The 23,454-nt window shown below is 37.6% G+C and overlaps 1 protein-coding gene across 1 annotated transcript in view; it reads right to left on the bottom strand.

The window, feature by feature from the left end:
• Positions 1-587: 587 nt before the first annotated feature.
• CC2D2A (coiled-coil and C2 domain containing 2A) overlaps positions 588-23,454 on the bottom strand; it is a 52,022-nt gene continuing 29,155 nt past the window's right edge. Inside the window, exons 19-34 of the mRNA XM_084203768.1 lie at positions 21,733-21,825; positions 19,857-19,948; positions 17,943-18,110; positions 16,375-16,480; positions 14,915-15,024; positions 14,699-14,795; positions 13,356-13,454; positions 10,629-10,805; positions 8,551-8,754; positions 7,981-8,070; positions 7,094-7,207; positions 5,536-5,670; positions 3,575-3,697; positions 2,944-3,002; positions 2,309-2,486; positions 588-1,291 (exon numbers count right to left, since the gene is read on the bottom strand). Of these exons, the coding sequence (XP_084059894.1) occupies positions 1,103-1,291; positions 2,309-2,486; positions 2,944-3,002; positions 3,575-3,697; positions 5,536-5,670; positions 7,094-7,207; positions 7,981-8,070; positions 8,551-8,754; positions 10,629-10,805; positions 13,356-13,454; positions 14,699-14,795; positions 14,915-15,024; positions 16,375-16,480; positions 17,943-18,110; positions 19,857-19,948; positions 21,733-21,825 (2,034 nt within the window). The 3' untranslated portion in view covers positions 588-1,102. The remainder of the gene's footprint in view (positions 1,292-2,308; positions 2,487-2,943; positions 3,003-3,574; positions 3,698-5,535; positions 5,671-7,093; positions 7,208-7,980; positions 8,071-8,550; positions 8,755-10,628; positions 10,806-13,355; positions 13,455-14,698; positions 14,796-14,914; positions 15,025-16,374; positions 16,481-17,942; positions 18,111-19,856; positions 19,949-21,732; positions 21,826-23,454) is intronic.

Here is a 23,454-nt window from a genome sequence, read left to right as displayed (position 1 = left end):
AGGGTCAGGAATTGGACTGGATGAGTGGGCAGTGAGCTGAACTGGGAGCTGGCTGAACAGTAGATCCCAGATGTTTGTAATCAGTGGCACAGGATCTAGTTGGAGGCTTGCCACTGGTGGTATCCCCCAACGTTCAATACTGGGCTAACTTCTTCATCAGTGGCTTGGATGAAGGTCCAGACAAGTCCTCAGACAGTTCACTGACAACACAAAGCTGTGAGGAGCTTTAGGCTGGTCCCCCTGAGTGCTGTGCAGCCCTTCAGAAGGCCCTGGGCAGGTTGGAGAGATGGGGAGAAAGGAACCATCTGGAATTCAACAAAGGCAAGTTTGGGGTCCTGCTGAACACTCTTCCCTAAGCTCAGCCCACTGTAATTTTTACTTGAAGAGTTTGATTAGCAAGACAACAGCAGGAAAAGGATATGTATATCAATATTAACAGCACTACTTATATACTAATAAGTGAATTTTGTTTTTAGTTAACTCTTCTTTTGAAAACCTACTTGCAAGTTTGCTAACTTGCAGACAAGGATTTCATACTCCTAAGTAATTCTTTTATAAAAAGGAATGAGCCTCTGCTTAAGGTTTAATAAAAATATTTATTAAATCCTTCATCTTTAACTTCTTAAGAAAATGTCTTCCACCTTTAAATGGTGCTGGCATTATACAGACATAAAATACAGTGTAGGATATGAAGCAGCCTCTCAAAAATTGAAGTATGGTCTCTTTAGGTATATGAAATTTATTCATAGCTAAAAATTCTGGAACTGAGGTACAGGAAATTTTTTTATTTACAAGTGTCTCTTGAAGAGGAAGAACATCTGTAGATAAACTGACTAGCTATAGGGATACCAAGGAAACATTTTACTCTGCACTGCCACTTATGTGGAGATATGTAATGCTTACAGAGTGTGAGGTCCCACAGGGTGCTTATAAAAGACTATATAAAAATCACCTATTAGTACTGGAGATTTATGCTGTCAGTCTCTTCCTTAGCAGTAATTAGTAGTCTTATGTCAAATAAAGCTACTAAAAATCATCTTCTCATTTGATTTTTAAAATACCTATATAAGCAAATTTCTTGCAGTATTTGGACTGGTCTATACTACTTATTTCGCACAAGTGAAGCAACATAAATCCATATTGAGAGAACGTTTTGGGGATAAGCATGAATATACACAGCCAGAGCAAATTCAACATTGGAAACATCAATGGTGTGAACTCTTGTGCTGTGTACAGCTTCTATTAGAGGTCTCACTTCAGAATATGGCATATGAATAGGAAATCCAGAGACCTGAAAAAAGAAAGAAAAGAAAACATATAAGAAGAAAAGATGAAGACATCTAATAAATACATCGTTAAAAAAAATTTACATGCTGAGTAAAACAAATTGTCTTCTCTATTGCCAGCCTGAGGTGATGCAACAGAAGAACCTATGTTTGTATTTTGACAACACCTCCCTTTTTCACATACTCCAGGCAAGCTTCTGCCATTTTTCCTCTCTAATTTGGTTTAAGTTCAAAATGAAGTTCTTTAGAATCCACTAGAATGAAGTTATATTAATGAACACGTATAGTAGAGCTTAATTGCTTTTTTAGCCTTGTAGCTGGTTTTAAATCCCTCTGTTTTCCTGGCTTGGGATTTGAGTGCAAATGTCTCCTGCTCAACAGGAACTGAAACCTCAACTCATTTTGGAGCTGGCCAGAGCTGCCAACTGTCACAGGTGTTCCATGTGGAAGGCAAAAGGCCCTTCCAACAGCATGGAGGAATAATGCACAGGCACACCAGTGGCTGCAGTGAATACATCTGTCAATTTTCTTCTGCCTTTAGAGAATGAAGCAAAGACTAGAAAACTAAAGAAAAGCATGTTGTGTGGGTTTCTACACCTGTAAGTAGACTGTGTGTAGCACTACTCAGCACCAGCAGCAGGTTCCTACTGACCCTGAGAGCAGCTGCAACAATCAGCCCCATAGCAGCTGGTGCTGGGAGACTGCACTGTGTTGATGTACTGGCAGCAGTGGCTGCTGTGCAGCAACACGTGTTTCTGCTGAACATAAGAATATAAAGTTAATTGGATGCATTGTTGTTTTATCTTCAACATACAAATGAAATAAACCAGATCATCACTGCTTCACTCTATTAATATTATAATGGTTTCTCTTTGGTATAAAATCTCTTGTGAATTTTGGCAGTAGAAGAAATAACTAGCCTAGGACACTCTTCTACACCGTAGAGTGTAGAAGAGTGATACTAAAACCTAGGGATTTAACTTCTTGCTTCTATGCACAAGCCATTTATGTTCACAGTGTACCCTGTAATCTCCCAGCTGTTTTTGCAGCTCTGCCTGATGGTCATCTTCTACATCTTTGCCTTGATTTTGTTCCAGCAGTGGCAAAAAGTTACGGAGGGTGGAGGTGCAGTATCTGTTCCAACGTGTTGGGCGCGTTGGTCTCCATTCCATAATCTTATCCTTTAATATTTTTTCAATCCTGCAGTAAGATAGACTGATTACTACAATTCTAGTATTGGACATCTGAACTGATCTCCCTTGGCAGACAGTACAGATTCTGAGAACCACACACGACCTCAGTTAAAATTACTGCTCACTAGAAGTGCAGAAAAGCCAACACAGCTGTGTAGTAATGTCTGCACTGTCAGTGTCTGCATGGAAAGCCATTGAATTACAACACCTTTTAGTTTACACCCTCTCCTCTCATCCCCCCACAGCATTTTGCTCTTTGTGAAATGGTAGAGCATTGACTGATTAGTTCTTTCTACCTGGCAATCTGTATTGAAAAAAGAGAATTTTAAAAGCCTTGAAAAACAGCTTCTGATTTTTTAGGCAATTCTCCTGGCACTGAAAGCAGATTTTTAGGAGCTAGGCATGAATACCTAGGAATGCTCTGGTATTAGCACTGATGGCACTTGTTCTGGAGGTAGCATTACCTGTTCTGGAGTTCCTGTGCAGCAGCCTTATCCGAATGTTCATAAGTTAGTTCTTCAGGCTAGCGATAAATAAATATTAAAATGTGCAATCTCTTCTAAACATATAACAACGTAACTTCAGAAGTTTACAATTATGCAGAAAGAATCTATTCTTTAACAGAGACATGATAAAAATTTAACTAGATATTTGTGTGTAATTCTGGGTTTTTTTCCCCCCCAGTAAATTTCAACTGCTTACACCTTTCATAACTGTACAGAAATTTCTGGCTTTTTACTAGTGATGTTCATACAGCTGGAAAAAAATGCCTTCTTATCCATGAGATAAAACTTGACTTTTTCTTTATAATACTGAGTTACTACTTTAGATATATTTGTGTTAAAAGATTCATTCCATTTACTTCACTGTTGCCCTGAGATCTTAGATAGAGGGCAAAAACATTAATTCTGTAAAACATCAACGTTTTTCAGTATTCCTGCTTTCATTTTTTTAAAGGAGTAACCAGGAAATCTTTTTTAAAACCAATGCTATTACATAAAAGTACTTAACCAAAGAACTGAGTATGTGCTTCCTTATACTAAGTCAGTGATGTCTCAACCCCTCTTTTGGAGTTAGCAATAGATCCATCAGTACCTGAATGCTGCGGAGACCAGGGAATGGCAAACTCCTTGAAAAGAAAGGCTTCCAAAGTTTTGGTTTGCTGATATCAAAATATATCCTTCCTGGGGAATCATGTTCTTGCATATTAAACCAAATCTGCAGGAAAGCAAATATGATTTAGCTTTCAGCATATAATCAACACCCATGGAACACATTCCACTTACATAGCAATAAAATACTATATAATGTTAACCTCCTGTAGCAATTTTTTTCTGCTGTTCTGAGCTGCATTTCCACCCCTCTGGACTGCTGCATAATTCTTTCTGAATTCTGATTAAATTCCTCCAAGAGCCCACCCCAGTGCTGCTGTGGCTGTCATGCCTGGTAGCTGCTGCACCCCAACAGGACTGCTTTTTGAAGTGTACCTTGCAGAATACAAACTGAGACTGCCGACACGCAAGTCACAGCTTCTGTGCACATTTTCTCAGCAAGTGGAACCCATGTCTTGCACTCCCCTTCTTTACAGACTTTCATTTTGGCTTCTGTGCCTGGTCTGGAGCATGCAGGCACTGTAGGATTCTTGTTCTAACAACCTTTAAATAACTATTTCTAAGGCTGCAAAATTTACCACCACTTACTATGTGAATGTGTGTGACCCTTTGTAACTGAGGTGGTTCTGTGTAGAGCCTTCTAGGACAGCTGGTTCTGCCCCAGTTGGATGTGAGCTGGTGTGGCCGTCCTGGCTGAGACTGCTCAGTCTCACTGAGACTGGAATTAGGTGCTGTCAAAGGTGTTGCTGTGTTCTGCAGTTTGAGTCAGTGCTCAAGTAAGTCCTTAGTTGCTTCTGCCAGCAATTACCAACTGAGTTACATTTCTCTTAACTGTAGGTTTAGTACTGCTTACAAAAATACCAAACCAGACAACTCTACCACTCCCCAAAATGCTTTCAGTGAAAGAAGTGACATTTTTAAAATAAATGTGCTTTAGAATATTAATTTCTCATCTAAAGTTAGGATCTGTGTTTAGAATGGAACACAGAAGATTAAATAACAAAAGAAAATTCATAATGCATGGCATTCCAAAAACCTGAGGACCAAACTTTTAAACTCAACTTCCAGTTTCCATTCAAATAAACCCTAGGGTTCTTTTTTTAAGTTTGCCTTCCATTTTCTCGTTTTCAGACGAGAAAACAGAAATAGAAAAATAGCTGAAAATAGAAATTTTCAGCTCTTGTCTCAGCAACAAACACATCTTTCTACCTCATTATCATGCCTTTGTTTGTGTCCCCAGAACCTGTGAGGTCTCGCTTCCAACCAAGTCAGGGAATGCTGCTAGCAGGACAGGTCCCAGGGTTTCTGAGCCTCCCAGCACAGGCTCACCTGCCAGCCTGTGGCCTCCTTCACCTGCACAGCTCTGCAATCTCTCCTCTCTCACCCCACAACCTCAGAGAATTTACAGCCACACAACGAATAATACCTTATGAACATGCACCAGTATTACTTGTGTATTTTCAAAGAAATGGGAGGACTTGATGCCAAGCAGAAAATCAGTATTGTTTTTGTGCCTTGAGGTGCCAGCTCTGTGTTGTGCACGTTGAACCATTCAGGCTGTGCCTAATGTCACATGGGCAACTCAAGTGACTCTTTATACTTTTTTTCTCATTTTTCAGTCACTTTCACCTGCAAACTATTATCTTTGAGGAATGATTACTCCTCACCTAAGCAGCTGTAATCTTAGGCCATCCACTCTGGGAAACATGGAAGTAAAACTCAGTAATGAAAATTACATTAACAGATCTCTTGATCCACCTAAATGCTGATTAAAAAAATCTTTCTTATTTAAAGTAGCTGAAAAACCAGTTAAGATTTAATAATATTTCTAATAAATGGCAGTCTAAACATGTTTACAATGATGAAAAAATGATGCAAAAAAAAAAAAAATCAAGTTATTTACTCTTTCGTGTATAGAAATGTGACAAGACTGGGCACACTTACATTATCACAGCTGATCAGACAGTACACATTTTGTAAGGGGCAGAAAGTATCATACTGCCCATAAAAACATCCAGTACTGGGATTCCAAATTACATACTGACTTTGTTCCAAAGTTAATACGTATGCAGTTGGTCCCTAGGGAGGAAAAAAAAAAAAGTATGAGAAAGAAAACTAGCTACAAGGACAGTATGCTTTGTATTCCTTGTAATACTAAATTTTTACTATTGAGGTTGATAGTGCTTTTTAGGGCAAACTCCTTGGAAGAATTTACAGGTTCATTACAGTTCAACACTTATATAATGTGGGAGAGAAATGTCAGACATGCAGAGCTCCAAGCCATTTTTAACATACAGAGTCTGAAAGCTCTTGTCTCAGCTACAAACAGATGTGAAATTCCACATACAGGAATGTTTACCAGATGCACTCCAGTATCAACACATCCTGCTTGGCTACTGCCACAGCCCTCATCCATGGGCAACCTCTGAGCTGAACTCCCAACTAGGCAGCACACCGTGTCTCAGCCATCAGCCTCCCTCTCAGGCACGTAAGGAATTTCCAAGCTCTCTTTATATTCTCTATCAGGAATCCCCAAACTGCTCTCCTGTGTTCTTGTCATCCCTTATATTTTCCAGGTATCTTGAAATACCTGGAATAAATTCCCTCCTTACAAAATGTTTTATTAGTGACTAGCATCTCCATCAGATTTTGAGGGGAAGGAATGTATCTGAGTACCTGTTCCTGTCACTGCAGTATCTCAGAATGTGCTTAAGAAACTAGCTTAGACAGAAATTTTTACCAAACAAACCTTTTGTATGTATGTTAAATTTACAATATAAACAGGTACCACCTTTTTGAAAAGAGCAGTTTCGGTTAGTTGGAAATCTGAGTGCTTCCCTGAGAACAAAGGCATGAACAAAGGCATCTCCCAAGCAGCAAAACCGTGTTTCAGTTCTGGGCCAGTCTGAGCCCAGCTGCTGCCACAGTGGCTCCCAGCAGCCCAAGGCAGAGAGACACCTCAGCTGCCTGCATTACAGTGGGCAGGGGGAGAGGCCCTTGTCCAGCCTGAACCCATCTACCTTTACTATAGCTGCAGCTCAGCCAGAGAATCAGCAGATGTGTGTGACCACTAAGAATCCCTGGCATGCCCTTAGGCCTCTCCTATCATCTCTGAACCTGCACCAAATCCCACACAAACTCAGACTCTGTGCGTCCATGACTGAGATGCTGTGAAGGGACTGTCTCCATCAGTTTGCCTGGATACACCATTTATGCAAGCTAAAGTCAAATCAAGGGTTACAGATGCTTGGTATTGTATTATGATGACAACTACTACCAGTTTAAGCATGGAAACTGAGGTCCAGGAAAAAAAACCCAGACATATACTAAGATATACTTTCAATTTTTTATTTACTTCTCAGAAAAGAATCAGTGCCCAGCACCAATCTTTAGATAATATCCTGGAAAAACATCCCAGCAAGAAACAATTATCAATTGTTGGGGGCTAAAGACTTCACAAAATAAAAGCTAATACTTAGGCCAAATGAAAGAATTCTCTTACCTCAGGAATGGCATTTCCAATGACAAGCCAGGCTTTTTTCCCCATTCCAAGAAAATAATTGCACAAGAGCACGGCGTGTTCTTCCTCATCTCCCGCCAGAAGATAAAGAAATTGCTAAATGAGGTATTAAAAAAAAAAAGGTTTTTCTAGACAGTTATCAACTTAGAATATTTGATAATGTTTCCTAATACATCTGAAGCAAGGAGTCCTCTCGGGTCTTTGCAACTGATCTTTACTGTTTATTGGTCACTGCTTTAACACAGAGGATGAAGAGTGAATGGTGTGAGAATACATGAGATCTGAGATCTTATCACAACAACCAGGGTCTTTGTCTATTTTAGGAAGACCTTTTTCAGAAAAGTTCTGAGATGATAAAAACTTCATCAATGATAAACTGCTGTTATTCTCTAAATTACAGGATTTCTGTGACAGAATACTAAATATCCCATTACTGCTTACACTACTTGCAATGTCTTTTCTATAGTTCCTTGGAATGACAATGATCCATTTTAAGTCTAGTAGTAAAGTCTCCATCAGTCAGCATCCCTTCACTTGTGCATGTCTATGACATTATGGACTGGTTTATAACTGAGAAAAAAAAGGAGATGCTTTGAAGCCCTAATGTATTCTTAGCTTATTGCAACCTATCAAAGATAAAACTTTTGGTTCACATCAGAATAAGCAACTTCTTTCAAGCCTTGGTCCTTATTCTTTAAAATAAATGGCTCAAATAAAAATATTCCTCACAAAAACAGATTCACAAAATAATTTAGGTCTGAAGGGACCTCAAGAGCTTATCTAGTACCCCCTCCCTCCAAAAACACAGCCACTAGGATGTTCTATCCCATTCAAGAGGATAAAGAACTTCTTTTTAATACATTGCTTACATCTGATGTACTCCATAAATCACAAATTCCAGCAAATGACACACTATCTGGCAAAAAAGGAATCAAAGCAACATATCGAGCCACCAGTTCCTGCAAGAAAACAAAACAGAGCAGGTCACCCCTTTAATTCAAAATGCTCTAGTGTTATTATACCAGATGTGAAGAATATTGCTGTTTCCACTCAATGACAAAACACTGAGTAACCTCAGTACAGTAGCAGCTAGCTCATTTTAGAATTTGTATCAAAGACTGACATGATTTACTACCATTGAGGTTTGACATAATTCTTTGTCTTTTAAAGGACAACACTCACTAATACACTTACTTTTTCCCCAGAGAAAACAAATATTATTCAACAGTATCATTATAGTTGGACTTACTGTATTACACATAGCCATTCATAGTCATTACTAGTTTTATTTTGTATCTCTAGTTTTTCCCTTGCAAAAGGTGCAGCTGTACAGCAGAGACACAAAGCTGGGATTTGGTTATGTGCATGTGCACAGGCAAACAAACAGACATCTTGAAATCTGTATCCCAGAGACTTCATGATCTTTTCTAAGTACTTACTGCTGCTGTTTGAGATCTATTTGGGACAGCATCAAGAAGCTCCTGTGGTGGATTCAGAGGTTTGATATATCTGGTAATAAAAACTGTTTTTCCATCAAGGTCAATTACAGTTGTTAGGCACTGGCGGCTTGGAAACTTTGATGTACATTCAGCTTCATATTTTTCTGCTGCCTGGAGCAGTTTCTCATCTTCTTGGGTATCAAACTTCAAAAGACAATAGAATTTGTACAAAACCAGTTTTATTTATAGTTTGGACTTAAGTCTTTACTATATTTGGCCATATTTCACTGTTTAGAGGACAATAAAAAGATTGTTAAATTCTTTTCTAATAGCACTTTGAACTTGCCTTGTAGTATAAAGTTTTGCTTACAGACATAAAAGAAGGTCAAGGTAATGGAAAATCAGGTAATTTGCACTTACTTATGAATGCCCATAACGATCTATACATATAAGCTGGCTTTATTAAAGCACTGGAAAATATAGTGAAGGTTATGGCCAAGTAACACTGGGGGCATGAGGATGTAACACCACATATTAAGTAAAAAAATAAACAATTATAGTTAGGTACTAATCCTATGTGCTATCCCCACAGCACTCCATTAAAACCACAATTGACATTAAGCATAAAATCCCAATGACTTTTATATAAACAATACTGCAACAACACTGCTCAATGCCAAAATATTTGCAGAGAAGGTTCAAGTGATTTTTAGATGAATCCTTATAATTCAGAGGTGTTTAAAATTTCCACATTTTTAAATGGGATTTTTCAGAAGAAAATGTAGGACATATTAATTATATAACAATTATTTCATGATGTAACCTAAGATGTCATCTTTTAGAGGTACTAAGATTGGTCAAAATTATCTATTTAGAATTCCTTATATACTTCTTGTGGTGGTTAGAATTAAAGTTCATCCTTCGTAGTATTTTTGTTCAAAATAAGTCACTTTTGTCATTTGTTGCTCTTCATAAACTAACCTGAGGTGGAACAGCTGGGCACTGCCCTGCAGCCAGACCTCCAAGTTAGAAGAGAAGGCACACAGTGGTGATTCTTCTCAGCCATAATTAAAAGTAGAGCCTCTAGCATGTTCTAAATGTAAACATAGCAATTTACTGCAAATATCACTGGCAAATAAAAAATGACTATGTCATAGTCTAGTAACACAAACTGCAAAAAAGCCGCTGAATGGCACAAACCCAAGCTAAATCTTCAACTGGGAACAACAGGAGTATCTCAACTGATTTATTAATGTTGTACCTTCTTAAGCATTTCATTCATCTAATAGAGGTTCAGGAAGGACAGCAGGAAAGAAAGGAAAAATAAGTAAAGAAACAAAAAAGGTACCATAAAATTAAACTAAAATTATGCTTAACATCCTAAAGCACTCCACAAGCATTTCAAATTAACTGCAGGTAGGTCAGGAAGAGGAAGAAAGTATGGCAAATTATTTAGGGGTTTTTTTTTCCATAATATGCCAAACTCTTTCTATCATATCATATGTGCAGCTGGAGAGTGGCAGCAAAGAATTGTAATGACAATTGTTGTTAGTCTAAGGCACTTCTGGTTTACTAATGAAACTGAAAAAAACAGCAGCTGCTGTTTAGGAATTATTATCTTCAAGATCTCGAGGCATGCATGAAGCCATAAATAATAAATGCTCATTTGAACAGTATAAACAAAGAAGCAAGAAAATACTCTTTGCACCTGCCACCTCCTTTTTGTGAACCTGTTCACTGTTCACAAATACTCACACAAATGCTTTACTGTTTACACAAGTACGTGGAAAAACTACATGCTCACATACAGGAATGCCAATGTGCTTTCTCTGAGGACGAAAATTAGATACCTGGGCAAAGTCATTTTTCATGCATTAAGTGCACATCTCACTTAATGGTGCATCTAATTAAATTGAACTGAGATAAAATTTTGAAATAAACCACTCCAAATTTGGATGAATGTCCTTCTGTACTTGCTCCTGTCCTTTGGTACACTAAGGAGAGCTATTAATATGCAACTCAAGAACTGCATCACTGGAAACAAAGAGCAAGAGTATGATGAATTAGTGATTAGTTACCTTCTCTCTGACAGACTCTCCAGGGATGAGCTGTGGTTCAATGGTAATGAACAGTGTTATATATGAGCCCTCACTCAGATTTTGCACGGCATCAAAACCTCTCTCCATGCCCACGCTCTTTTCTTTGCTGTAGCCAAGGAGGACTGGAGGAATATTGACCTTAAATGTACCATCAATCTACAACAGATATAGAGAAATAATTCTCATTAAAAGCAAAAAAGCAAAAGTTCCCTCTCACATAAATTTGCAACTTGTGTCTGCATATTTTCTTCTTTTGATTGTTAAAGTTACAAATAATAAAATAAGAGAATATGACATTTACATTGATTAACTGTGGGGAAAACACGAAGTATATCATTGTTAAATATATTAATCACAATTCAGTTTCAGCCTCTCTTGCATATTATGAACAGTAATATTTAATGAAATGGAAATCACACACACTAGTTCACACAGAAAGAAAGAGTGCTGGCCTTTCACTACTTTTCTTTCAAACAGCAAACTCTACATGGCTCTGTTTATCTGGAAAAATGAAAAAATGTCAAAATACAGATTGCATGACTATTCTTCTCAAGGCAGCAGCAGACTAAAAGGCCTTTGCCTATGGTGGATGGAGTGATGTGGCAAGGATGCTCCAGCATCTCAGAGATGGACCCTCTTCCATGCACAACCTACTGATGCTTCTTGGGTGGAACTGGAACTGGGTCCATTTATCTAGCTTTTGTATGGAAGTGCTCTGCCAGACCCACCAGCCCTTGGCCGCTCCCCCTGCCACCACAAACCGAGAATAAGGTCCTTCTGAAGGGCTGGGTGAGACAAGAGATGGCAGGCCCACTTGCTTGGGCACCCAGCTTTAAAAGAAAAGCAAAAGCAGTAAGCTCCTGATTTGGACACAACTGAGGTGACTGCCACCAGAAAGGGTATCTTCAGTGCATGAGGGAAATGAACAGATGACTCACTGGCATGGCTCATCAAACATTTAAGAACAAAATTAAATTTTGATGAGGAGAAAACAAAATATATCGCTCAAAATTTCTGCTCCAGTGTATTAGAACAGGATGATGAAATGCTTCATTTGCTACTGAAATTTAGTTGTTAGATGCACCTTGATATAACCACTGTGCTGATCAGGCTTTTTCAAATTCCACATGAAATCCTATTCAAATGCAAAGAATCTCCACTGCTGGGAAGATCTATACAAGCACTCACACTCTGCTTAGGCAATCACAAACTCTAACATCTCCTCAAAGAGACTCAGGAGTGTATCTGACAGGAATTCTGGAGCTACTCTGGTTCTATAGCAGAAAGACCAAGAAGCTGAAGAAGAGAGGTTGACATCAGTATGGAAAATCCTTAAAGATGGATTGTGGATGGTGGCTGTATTGGTAAGCAGTCTGTTAAAATGCCAAGTCTGCCCATTAGGTCTCTCTGTGAACAGACACATTTCTCAGGTGGATTTCCTTCATTCAACATGGAACAATTCCCTAAAAATGAGCATTGGATCATGTTGTTTCCTGTTTGTTGACCTATAGCAATGGTAATCACATTATGTAACATTTTCTGCACAGGATGGCCAAAGACTCATGAAAAGAAGGTCAGATCTTCTTACTACTTACATCTTCTTTAAAATTGGTGAAAGCTTCATGGTACAGGGCATCACAGTCTCAAAGAGAAAAATTAACTGATTAACCTTCCAAGTTGAAATCACATATTAATGATCTAGCAGAAACAAGTGGACTAAGCCTGGTTAGCCATACAGAATCCAAGATTTCTCAGCAATGGAAAGTATCCCATGCTTTCCTGAATGCCATGACCATCACATTCTGTGATGCTTTGCAGACAGCCCAGGAAAACCACTTTGATCACCAAGCACTGCACTCAATTCAAATGAGACTCCTATAGACTTTCCCTTCACCCAGAGAATCTGGGAGGCTCAGAGTACATCTTGAAGTCCTTAAGGCTCTGAAAAGTTCCTCATATGGCCAGAGAATAGCAAATGAATGTGTCATTAGGAATGCAACTGATGTCTCAGTTTATTACTTCATGAAGATTCTGACTTTTGTGATCAGATGACTTGATCTACACGAAAAAGCAACTGCCATGCAGAAGAAGCCCTAAGGCTGTATTACAATATGACAGGACTATCAATGGAAAGAAGTCGTTTCCTTAAACTAAGTCCAGGATGAGTGGCTGGACAAAAAAAATATTTCCTCTAAAGAAGAGCATGCTTTACTACTACTCACATGACTAATGGTGGCTATTTCTTGAAGAAAGCTTCTCTTGAAAAGTTCCAGAAATGGAAGAAAGAAGGGATTGGGAGAAGCAAAGATCAAAATCTTGTGATTCATGGAAAGTGTGAAAAAAAAGTTCCAACTTCCTCAAGTATCTATTCCTAGTTCATCTATCCAGGCTGTGCAATACCACAGCTCTCAAAAGCCACTAAGAAAACCACTTAAAAAAAGCTGTGCTTTTAATGTTGCTACTGAAGGAAGTCAGGCTGCATTTTCACTGTTGAGTATATTTTATCTCTTCTCCCTTCAACACCTTGAACTTACTGGGAAATACTCACCAAATCTGTCAAAAAAATCCCAGTGGTTTCAAAGACATCTTCAAACAATTCCATAAAAATAAACTAACAATTACAAAGAATATAATTAAATCTGACATTCCATTTCCAGTCCTTTTCCATTCTCAGTTCTGTATTTTACTTCAAATAAAATCACTTACCCTTGCTTGAAAATATATGGTAGTAAATGGAATCTTAACACATCCCAGCCAGTGTCTCTCAATACGAGTGTGGATTCCACTTCCTCTCTCATGATCATCCTATTAAAAAGTTGCCCAACAGAACACTTTGTAAGACACCTTCATTTCCTTTAATTCAACCAACAACTGAATCTAGGCATTAACAAAAATGCTTTATTAATTTCCTGTAAGTATCAGCTCCATTACTTGTGCAGCAGTAATTATTCTGCACACCTTTCAAGCACACCAGATGCTGAAAACATAGAAGAACATCACAGTCCATGATACAATGTGCTTGCACTTTAGAGTTTAAGTCCTGTATAACCTGTGATGAAGAACGTAAAGCTCTGACAAGGAGCCCACAACACTCTTCTCAGACAAAGTACATGAAGCTCTGCTCTTCTAATGAATATTTCCTTAGTATTTAGAAAAGCTTTCTGAAGTTACAATTGTAGGAAAATCTAAGTAAACCCTGTGAAATGGAAAAACTTTTCATGTGTACTGCCTATCAGATTTCCAAATCTTTTATGATCAGCCTAGAATTATTTTTAAAAAAACCTCTGGCAATGCATCCAAGTTTCAAGTGTGTAGCTTTCTTCCTTCTGCTTCATCAAGTATCATTTCAGTTTTGAGGACAGAATTCTGTTCCCAGTGAAGAGTGTGTATTATTTATTTCTGGGTTATGTTTTCAAGAATGTTGAGTGCTGCTATTTTTGTGTCTGCTGAATTGACTAGGAAAGCTTTCACTGGATTCAACAGGGGAAGAAGTTATGCCAACACTGAGAGCTTACAAAAATTTCTTGTTACTAGTACTTGCAATTCTTGTCTCATTCAAAATATTACTACAAACAACCAATAGGTGGTTTGGGCTTTTTTTTATTATTTCACCAAAGAGCTTGTAAAACAAGATGAGACAAAGCATAAAAAGATAGCAAAAAATACAAGAACTGGGATCACTCATCTGGAATGAAGTAAATAGCTCTGATTAAGGTTAAGAACAAAATTCAGATTACAATTCATGATGCCTTTCAATTTTAGGATCTTCATTACGTATCAGTAACACATATTACACACATGTGAGGTGTTCAACTCTAGCAGCATTTTATGTGGTACAAGCTGAATCTGTTAAAAGGCTAACACTGTAAAGATTGCTCCCTCTGATAACTTTGCTGTACTGACTAGATATAAAATCATAAGGAATGACAAAATAGAGAAAAGGGAGGCACAGGATGGGGGAAATTATTACATGGAGAAGTCTTGTTCTGACAACTTCCAAAAGCTCACTATGTTCTCTAGTGTACAATGTCCTTCAGTTATGAACTCACCTCTACAGCATCATGAAGGACTTCATCAAAAACATTAATGAAGACTTCATCTTTTACTGACTGCAAACTGTGGGCGCTGTAGTCACCATTAGGAGCTCTGAAGAGGTTAAATAAATCAAAAAAGTGATTTGAACAATACAGGAAAATCAGGATAAATTTGCATGCTCAAATTAAACTATTGTTACGCAGAAATAATTTGGTTTCATTCTGCCATACCTAAATGGAAGCTCAAGTTCCTCATTCCAGCAGGGGCTTGGACCTTCTGCTGTTGTTGTCCTGCAGACTGTTCGCTGAAAAGAAACTTCTACAAAAGGACGGACCAAAACCTATAAACAGAAATCAAAACAAAGGAAACAGACCTCTGTGGAAATTCATCAGAGCACATTAAATTACACATTTCATGCATTTAGAAAAACATATGTTGTGGCAATCAGGCTGGTTCAGCCCAGATATAACTTTAATATACCTTAAATATTGCACTTCATGGATTTCTAAGCATTTATGAAGTTTTTAAAAATATTTTATACACTAGCATTTGCAAAAATTTACATGTATTCAAAATACTTGATGTATTTATATACACTGGCAAAAACACATTTTCTCATGAGAGTGGAAAAGGTACAGGCTATCTCATAAAGGAAAGTAACTGAAACAGAACATGTGATCCAAACACCAGTGGAAAAAAGTGCACTTGTATCCTCTTATCTGTAATCCAAGAAGCCTACAGCTACAATCCCAGCTGTCCCTGAAACTGGCTCCTATGACAGATAAGCAACTTCATCCAGACAAAACAAATCCCTAATGTGATTAAAAATGCCTTATTTAACATTCAAATGCATATGGCAGAAGCTTTTCTACATTTCAAAAAGCTGTAATTTTGAAGGAAAATCACAAGGAAACCAGTAAAAACCCTGAAGGTCTTTCATCTTCATTCAGAAGGATGCTGAATTTAGTTTTAAATAGCCAGAAATTGTAATTTCAGTGTCAGCCATAAGAATGGCGGTGCTGGTTTAGACTAGGAGTGTACTGGACCCAGAGTGCAGCCTGTGAAAACAGACAGCAGCCTACACACACAGAAAAGTAAGAACTGAGCAGGCTTAGATGGTATTTTCTCCTATTACTCTTCCAGACTTCAAACATTTTCAGATGAAAGACCTTCCTAAATCTGTAATGATTTTTCTATTAAGTAACTCCCAATGGATCACTCTTCACATACTTGTCCAATACCCATTTCAGCACAAACCAACTTCTTTCATCCACAATACAAGCAAGCAACTTCTCTGGGCACTGGCCAACTGCTGAATGAAGAATCACAACTTTCCTCTGAACCTAACTCCTACCAGCTTCATTTGCCCACCACTCACATTTGTACTTCCAGTGCCAGGAAACAGACAATCCTTATCCAATGTCTATGACTTTGTGATTTTGTGCCTTTCTGCCACATTTCTCCTCCTCTGCTTGCAGTTATGGGTGTTCTGGCTCAAAGTCCCACCATTTTTCACTGGGCAGGAGCCATTCTGTATATCCTTCTCTGAACCTTTTGCAGCTTTACTCTCCTTTCAGAGATAAAAAGTGGGCAAGGCAAACTTACCAATAAAGCATCTTTCTGAGGGTGAATGCTACTGTCTGTGGAAAATGCTCACAGCTTCCCAGAAAATGTCAGTTTTGTAACATACCTGGTTGAATGCCCAGTCCGGGCTGTTAGGTGGGCTCTGAGCTGATGGAGAGGCTGCAAACATCTCGTTAAAGGACCTTGAAGATTTCGATGGCTGTTGAAGTTTGCTACAAGAGGAAACAGACAACAACCATCAGGGAAGGCAGAGAATTCATTACAAAATGTGAATCCCTCACAGTCTGTTAGCCATGCAGAATTCTGGAAATACTCCTGATGTTTTTTGCTACAATTTTAACCTTGGGAAGATATTTATTAGATCAAATAACACAAATAAACTGCCAGAAAGGGGTATTAAGTGTATACTTCTTACAAGCCTCACTGCAAAAGAGTATTTTGTGCCTGGAGGCTCTCTTTTCTGAAGAGTGTATTAACTGCAGACTTTTTTGTTGCCTACCCCACACAATCTCTTCGAGCTACAAGTTTTTAAGTTCAAGTAGTTGAAACCCTGCAGAATTAATGAACAGTGTAGATCTCAAAGCATTCAGGCAAGGCCTCTATGGCAAAAAAGAATTCATATGAATATTACAGATTTGTCTACCCATGAGTGAAGTAAAAGACAATATATGTTAAAACATTTATTTTTACAGCACTTCCACATAACTTTTTTTTTTTTTGGTAAGACCACATTATAGACCAAAAAAGAGTAACTATTCACATATAAACAGCTCAAAATAAGATATAATATAATGCAAAAAGACTGGATAGGGTTTTAATTATTTTTGTAATTCTGGTAATGAATTGAATTTTCCATCTTCTTTTTCTTGTCAATGAATTGCTTTTCTCAATATCAATTATTTACAGACTGCAACAGAACCTCTAATACAGTAAGAGAAAGAAGAGCTGATGATGCTAAGTTCTGTAACTGGCCAGCTTGGAAATACATCTGAGTTAAATGCAAAGTGTATTAATTTTGAAGGGGGGGGGGGGAGAGAGAGAGAGTGACCACTACACTAATACATTGCTTCTGGAGCTAAAGCAGACAGTTCAGTGTCTCTACATGACACACCACCACGCAGTGCAGGCATTGTCTTAATGTGCCTGAGTGTAAAGGTCACCTTTAAAATCAGAGCCACATTAGGCTCAGTCTATTAACTTAAATGGTTCATCAAGGAGAAGATCAACATGCTGCACTCAGGAGACAAATATAGTATCCCACAGTGAAGAATTGGATTTTTTAATATTTGTTTTTCATATTTAATTAAGATATTATGAATTAAAATTTTCCTGAGTATTATCAAGAGGCTTTCCTAAGGGATAATTTATCTGGTATTACCAGAGTTATAATGCTGTCAAAGCTGTAACTGATCTTTCTGACAGTTTCTGATAAAACATGTCTTGAATTTCACAGCTACTGAAAAATTATTATATTAATCTACAAACATACAAAATATCAGTCCTTTATCATCATTTCCAAGAAGATAAATTTCTAAAAACATGTATATGTATGTTTTTATCATGAGAATCAAAACAACACACATGGCTGAATTGTAACATCTGTTGCTTCATCTGTCCTAAAAAAAGAAGAAGCCAGAAAATGAAACTGTACTGGAAACAAGCTTTTAAACATACCTCACCACTGGTTTTCTCACTGGAATATCATAGGCTCTGATGATGTTCACTAACAGCTTTATGTCTCCATCTGATAAATTCTGGGCTGTGACCTTCTTCCTTTCTTTTCTTCTTGGCCTCAATGGTCGTTTTGGCTCTGCCAGTTTAAAGAGGCCGAGTCCCAAAATGCTAATAATCATAAACCAGGTATTTAGTCAGTTTTGCAAAGAATCCAGCATTCCAGTGTTACCATGACACACATGAAAATTATGCACTAATATGAAAAGGAAATATTTGCTCTTGCTAGTGCCAAACAAAACTCCCTGAAATGTCAAAATGTTGCAATTGTTTACTACTGCACTAATCCAGTTCTGTCTTATATTTCAGGAATTATAGTTTCAGTGTGCAAAAAAGTTCGGGTGTTTAGGGTTTTTTTCCCCCAAAACTATATAAAGTGCCAAAAAGACAATTACACAGCTTCAAGACAGATCTAAACTACAGTGCTATAAACAAGGGATCTAGCAGATGATGATAAGCACTGTATGGAAGAGGCAAAGCATCTATCTACACAGCTATGTACACTGAGTATCAGGCTACAGAGAGGAAGCAGAATCAATATGTCACAACATACCCTGGACCCTCAGAACTTATAACCCAAGGCAAAGCAGAACCAAAGGAAAAAAGAAAAACAGGAAAACAATAAAATGAAAATGTGTGTTTCATTTATGCAGATGTATGTCATGTTTACATCACTGATATCAACTGCAGGCATACAAAAAACACATTTAAAAACTGATAGCTAATGGCATTTCTTCCTTATGTGTAATAAAGCCCCCACAGTAATGACTGTCAAAATAACACAAAATCATGAGTTACTGAAATATCTTACTAAGTGAATATTAAAGAGCCATGGTGTATTTTAAATTCAGTAAACATAAATCTTTGCAAATAGAATACAATATGAATAGGATTCATGATGGGAAAATACAAATGAAGCATTTAATTCTAAACAAAAAGCTAATTGTAGTCTTGTTCAGATTTTTGTCTACTGTGATGTGAAAACATCAACTAAAACCAAACTTGAAGTCTTTTGTAAGAGAGCAAGTCTCTGTGTCTCCAGCAGATGGGACTGTTTAGATTTATACAGCTGGCTGAAAAACACTTTGACTGTATAAGGGTGTTGTGTTTAGAGTGAACAGAAGCAACTTCTACATGAAAGAAAAAAATAAGTTTCACAACTTGTTTACTTATACAGATTTTAAGTGAGCAACACTGAGAGCCATCTATGCTGGGATGACTGATACATGTTAAAATCGATAGGTATGGGATTTGTAACAAAAATCCAAAGAAAGTGCTCAAGTAATAAAAGAAACAATTGTCTTAGAAGAGAAAAACAGTAATTTCCAAACTCAGTATATTTGTCTTTTGAAAATAAACAGCATATGACAACATTCAGCATCAGAAGTGTATGGGAAGTAAAACAAAGAAGATTACAGTCAAAAATCTATTGCACGTTATTTACAGTGCATAGGCACTGACTGTAAGGAGGCATCACCTACAGAACCAGTCAGTAATAGTGTTACTAACTCTGATACTTGCCTGAAAATTGGAAATATTCAATCTGGCACCAGCTATGGTGCCATGGACTATGCTCAGCTCATCAGAAATTCATCATATTCTGTTGTGTCTTATTTACACGCTGTCACTTTATTTCTGTCAAAACCAGACTTTTTCTTAAAAAAGTTTTTACTGCACTTTGTTTATCAATACACTGTACTGGCAGAGGTGTACACAGTATTGGAAGTTTATTTAATATACTAAACACAAAGTCACATCAGTTAGTCACATCAACATGCTTTGTAAAATAAAAATAAAAACAGCAGGTGGTTTTACAATAATTTTTTTATTTGGAACAAATAAAGATAGCTCTCTTACCCCAGGCCTGGAATCTCCTCTTCATTGACAAGGTCAGAGAGAATGAAATGGTGTTTTGCTATGAGGAAACGCTTGATTACTGATTCTCGAACCTGTGAATGGGGAGGGAGAAGGGACAGAAGTGCATTTCTAATCCAAACCCACTGCCAATATTTGCATTCTGATTCTTAAACACAAACAAAACATCTGCATACATATTCTTCGTTTTTTCAGAATTTTACAAGGGTCACAGTTGAAAGAAAAATTTCTTTCCACTAGCTATTTCTTCAGAATGTAAGAGCAGCTTGTTTTACCAATATAATGCTTCTCTAGCAACAGACTGGCAAGATTGACAGAATATATGAAAACATACAATCAAAAATTATGTCTTTATCTGCTTACAGCTCACCATCAGAAACAATTACAAAAAAAATTGACATCACCAGACATGTATTTTCCTCATCTAAATGAAGCTGCAAAAAAGGCTGTAGAGAAATCTTTATGGTACCAGTTATGTAGATCAAAAGAAATACTTTGGACTACAGAACTGGTGAAGCCTGTATTAAAATACTGTGATTTCAAATAAATGTTTAAAATTCTTAGTTCCTTACATATCTTTGCTGAGGTCATAGAGTGAAGCACAGAGATAAAAGTCTTCCCTCATCTCCTAAGAACTATGTGGAAGCAGACTGAAAGAATATTGCCTTTGTCCTTTTTTTCTTAGCACTAATGCTAGTAGCAGCTTTATACTCTGTGCTAGTACATCAGAAGTGATACACATATAAAGACCACATTTTAGAGTGAATTGAAATTCAGTTCTGATACAAGAAATCTAATTTTCTAGCCCATCTGACAATTTACAGAAGTGTAAAGTATCCAAGTACTGTTTTAAAAAAGACTCCTTGAATCTAAGAAAGAGGCAAACCAAGGTACTATAATGTATGCTGTTCTGTACTAGTGCATTACTATTCAGGGTGCTGCAAAACCCATATGTTCAATGCCGTGCAAAACATATGGGGCTGACACAGACATGACAGCTTTGTCAAAAATAATTTTTATACTCATATTGAATCTGGACTTTGGCAATTGCCTGGAAGATTTAAACACTTTTTTCTCTACGCTTCTTTCATGAAGCATTCTTCCTAACCAATAATTTGGTTTGTCCTACTTTAATTAAACCTTATCATAATATTTCATGTTTTGCTGGCAGGCTAGGATTTGATACACTTTTTGATATTTACACAATTGGTAGCCATGATTCACACTTGCTTTTTTGCCAGTCTGAAATTGTAAACTTTTCTTGGTTAGATGATGTTTTCCTTCTTTTTCCCTAAGGATTAAAGAGAATGTCATCTTAATATAATGAAAACTAGAAAAGTTAATTAAATCAATATAAGGGGAAGATGATATTGTAATACCACAGTGAAGGTAAATGTGATGGAAGATATGCCCTCTGCCTTAGGCTGCAGAACAAGGCACTGTGTATTACATTAAATTATTTTTGGAAGTGATTAGGGCCACTTTCATAGAGCTAATTAAGTTCTTAACATCACATCCTACAACAAGGAAAACAGGGAGGAGGGAAATCACTGAATTCCTGGGACTCAATAGTACAAATCTCTGGGGCACTGGAGCAAAGAAGAATTTACAGAACTGACAGAAATATCCAGAATGGCTTGTCATTTTGTATATTGCATCATTCTCAACAGTATTAAACAATACAGACCTCCATTTGTTCAATTACACCAGTTTGAGGCCTAACTTGGAATTTTAAAGATGTCTGTAGGTCACATTTAGAGATGAATCAGGTTTTAGTATTCATGGAAATAAAGTATCCAAGTACAGAAGCAACATACGGCCTACAGGAATATGGTGAAGCCCATATTTAGCATCTTACCTTCTGTAGATAGCTGGCAACAACTGCTCTGTGTGCATCTAGGTAATTTTTGCTGTCAATCACATCCCTCTCTTGCACTCTCTTCTCATAGTCCTAAAGATATTTATTACAGTTTGTGCTTCAATTTATATTCAGTACTTTATCACATATAAGAAAAAATGCTAAGTACTTCATTAATAATAATGTATGGACCACAGTAAACCAAGAAGATGTGAGAAGTTTGCAAAGCTGTTTTTAATGCTAGTGTACACAATATATGCTAAACTTTCATCAATAGAGACAAGAATACCATTGAGTTACAAGATTCATGTGGTTTAAATTGCAACAAATTACTTGACAATTTCCCTCTCTTCTTTTAAAGCTGAACTTTGACTTGCTGTTATAAACTGAAATTCCATTTGAACTGGAAGTGGCTTCACTTATTGCAGCTTTAACAGGAAGAGTCCTTTACAAGCAAAAATGATGCAGTATTCTTGGAAGATGGTCAGAAATCTGAACTGTGTTTTAATACTAGTAAGTACTTTTCCAAATAATTAGTAATTACTTTTCATAGGGTGTAAAACTCACTTGGTGAGTAGAACTGCACTTGGTTCTTAGGGAGAAGTATGTTGATGGGATATCTTTCAGGGCTGTGAGAGACAGATGGACTACAGTGAAAGCTCTACTGAGAGATACAACTTCTATTCACAAGTTTAGGAAAGTGTCTCATAAATTAAGAAAAGGCTAGAGCTAACACTCAGCTTTCAAGCAAAAACCAGAGCTAACAAGTCAAGAGGCTCTCCCAGGATCTGAGAATCACACTGGCTTCAGAACCACAGCTAGTTATGTAAAAGTACTCAGTCAAATTAAGCTTCAGGTCTGAGCTCTAACAGTAAGGACAAACAGCTCAATGTCTAATTCATGTCCTCTAAAAAGCAAAGGGCCCCTGGAATTGATTATATTCAGTTTCTTCACAAGTGACCTGGATGAGGAAACTCAGTGCACTGACAGCAATTTAGCCAAGGATACTTGATTAGAAGAGTGGTTAATATGAGTGACTGAACCATAGTTCAGAGGGCTCTTTATGACTTAAAACTACGACAACTGAAGCCTCAATTATAAAAAGGGAAAATTCTGTATTGAGGGTGGAATAATTTCATGCACAGGCACAGACTGGAAATCAGCCAGAAGAGTAACAGCCATATTGAAGTAAGTGTGGGTTTAATGACAACCAGTGACATGCTCTTTTGGCAAAAGGCAAACCACACATAAGGATCAGCATGTTCTACAGACAAAGGGAAGCTACCAGCCTCTCCAGCCTGACCCTGCAGGGGGCATACCTGAGATACTGCAGCCAGTTTGCAGCTGCCAATTCAAGAGGCATGTGGAGACACTGGAAGGGACCCACTGAAGGGCTACTAAGACAGCAAGAGGCCTGGAGGACATGGCCTACAAGAAGAGGTCAGAATCTCAGATTAATGTAGAGTTGAAGAGACTTCTGGTGGCCATCTGATCCGAACCCTCAGAATCAGAACAACTCCAATCAGAATGCTCAGGGCCTTGGACAGTGGAATTTTCAGTATCTCTGGAGATGGCAATTTTACAAACTTGATGGACAATGCGTTCAAGAACTTGAACGTGTTCTTTGTGAAAAATGTTTTCATGATATTTAACTACAATGTCTCTGGGAGTAACGTGTCTATCATCATCTCACCCCTAAGATGAGTCTCTGTCTGTTTTCTC

Source organism: Fringilla coelebs, assembly GCF_963513975.1.
Source record: "Fringilla coelebs genome assembly, chromosome: 4".
Classification (NCBI taxonomy): Eukaryota; Metazoa; Chordata; class Aves; order Passeriformes; family Fringillidae; genus Fringilla; species Fringilla coelebs.
This window is presented reverse-complemented; position numbering and strand designations above follow the sequence as displayed.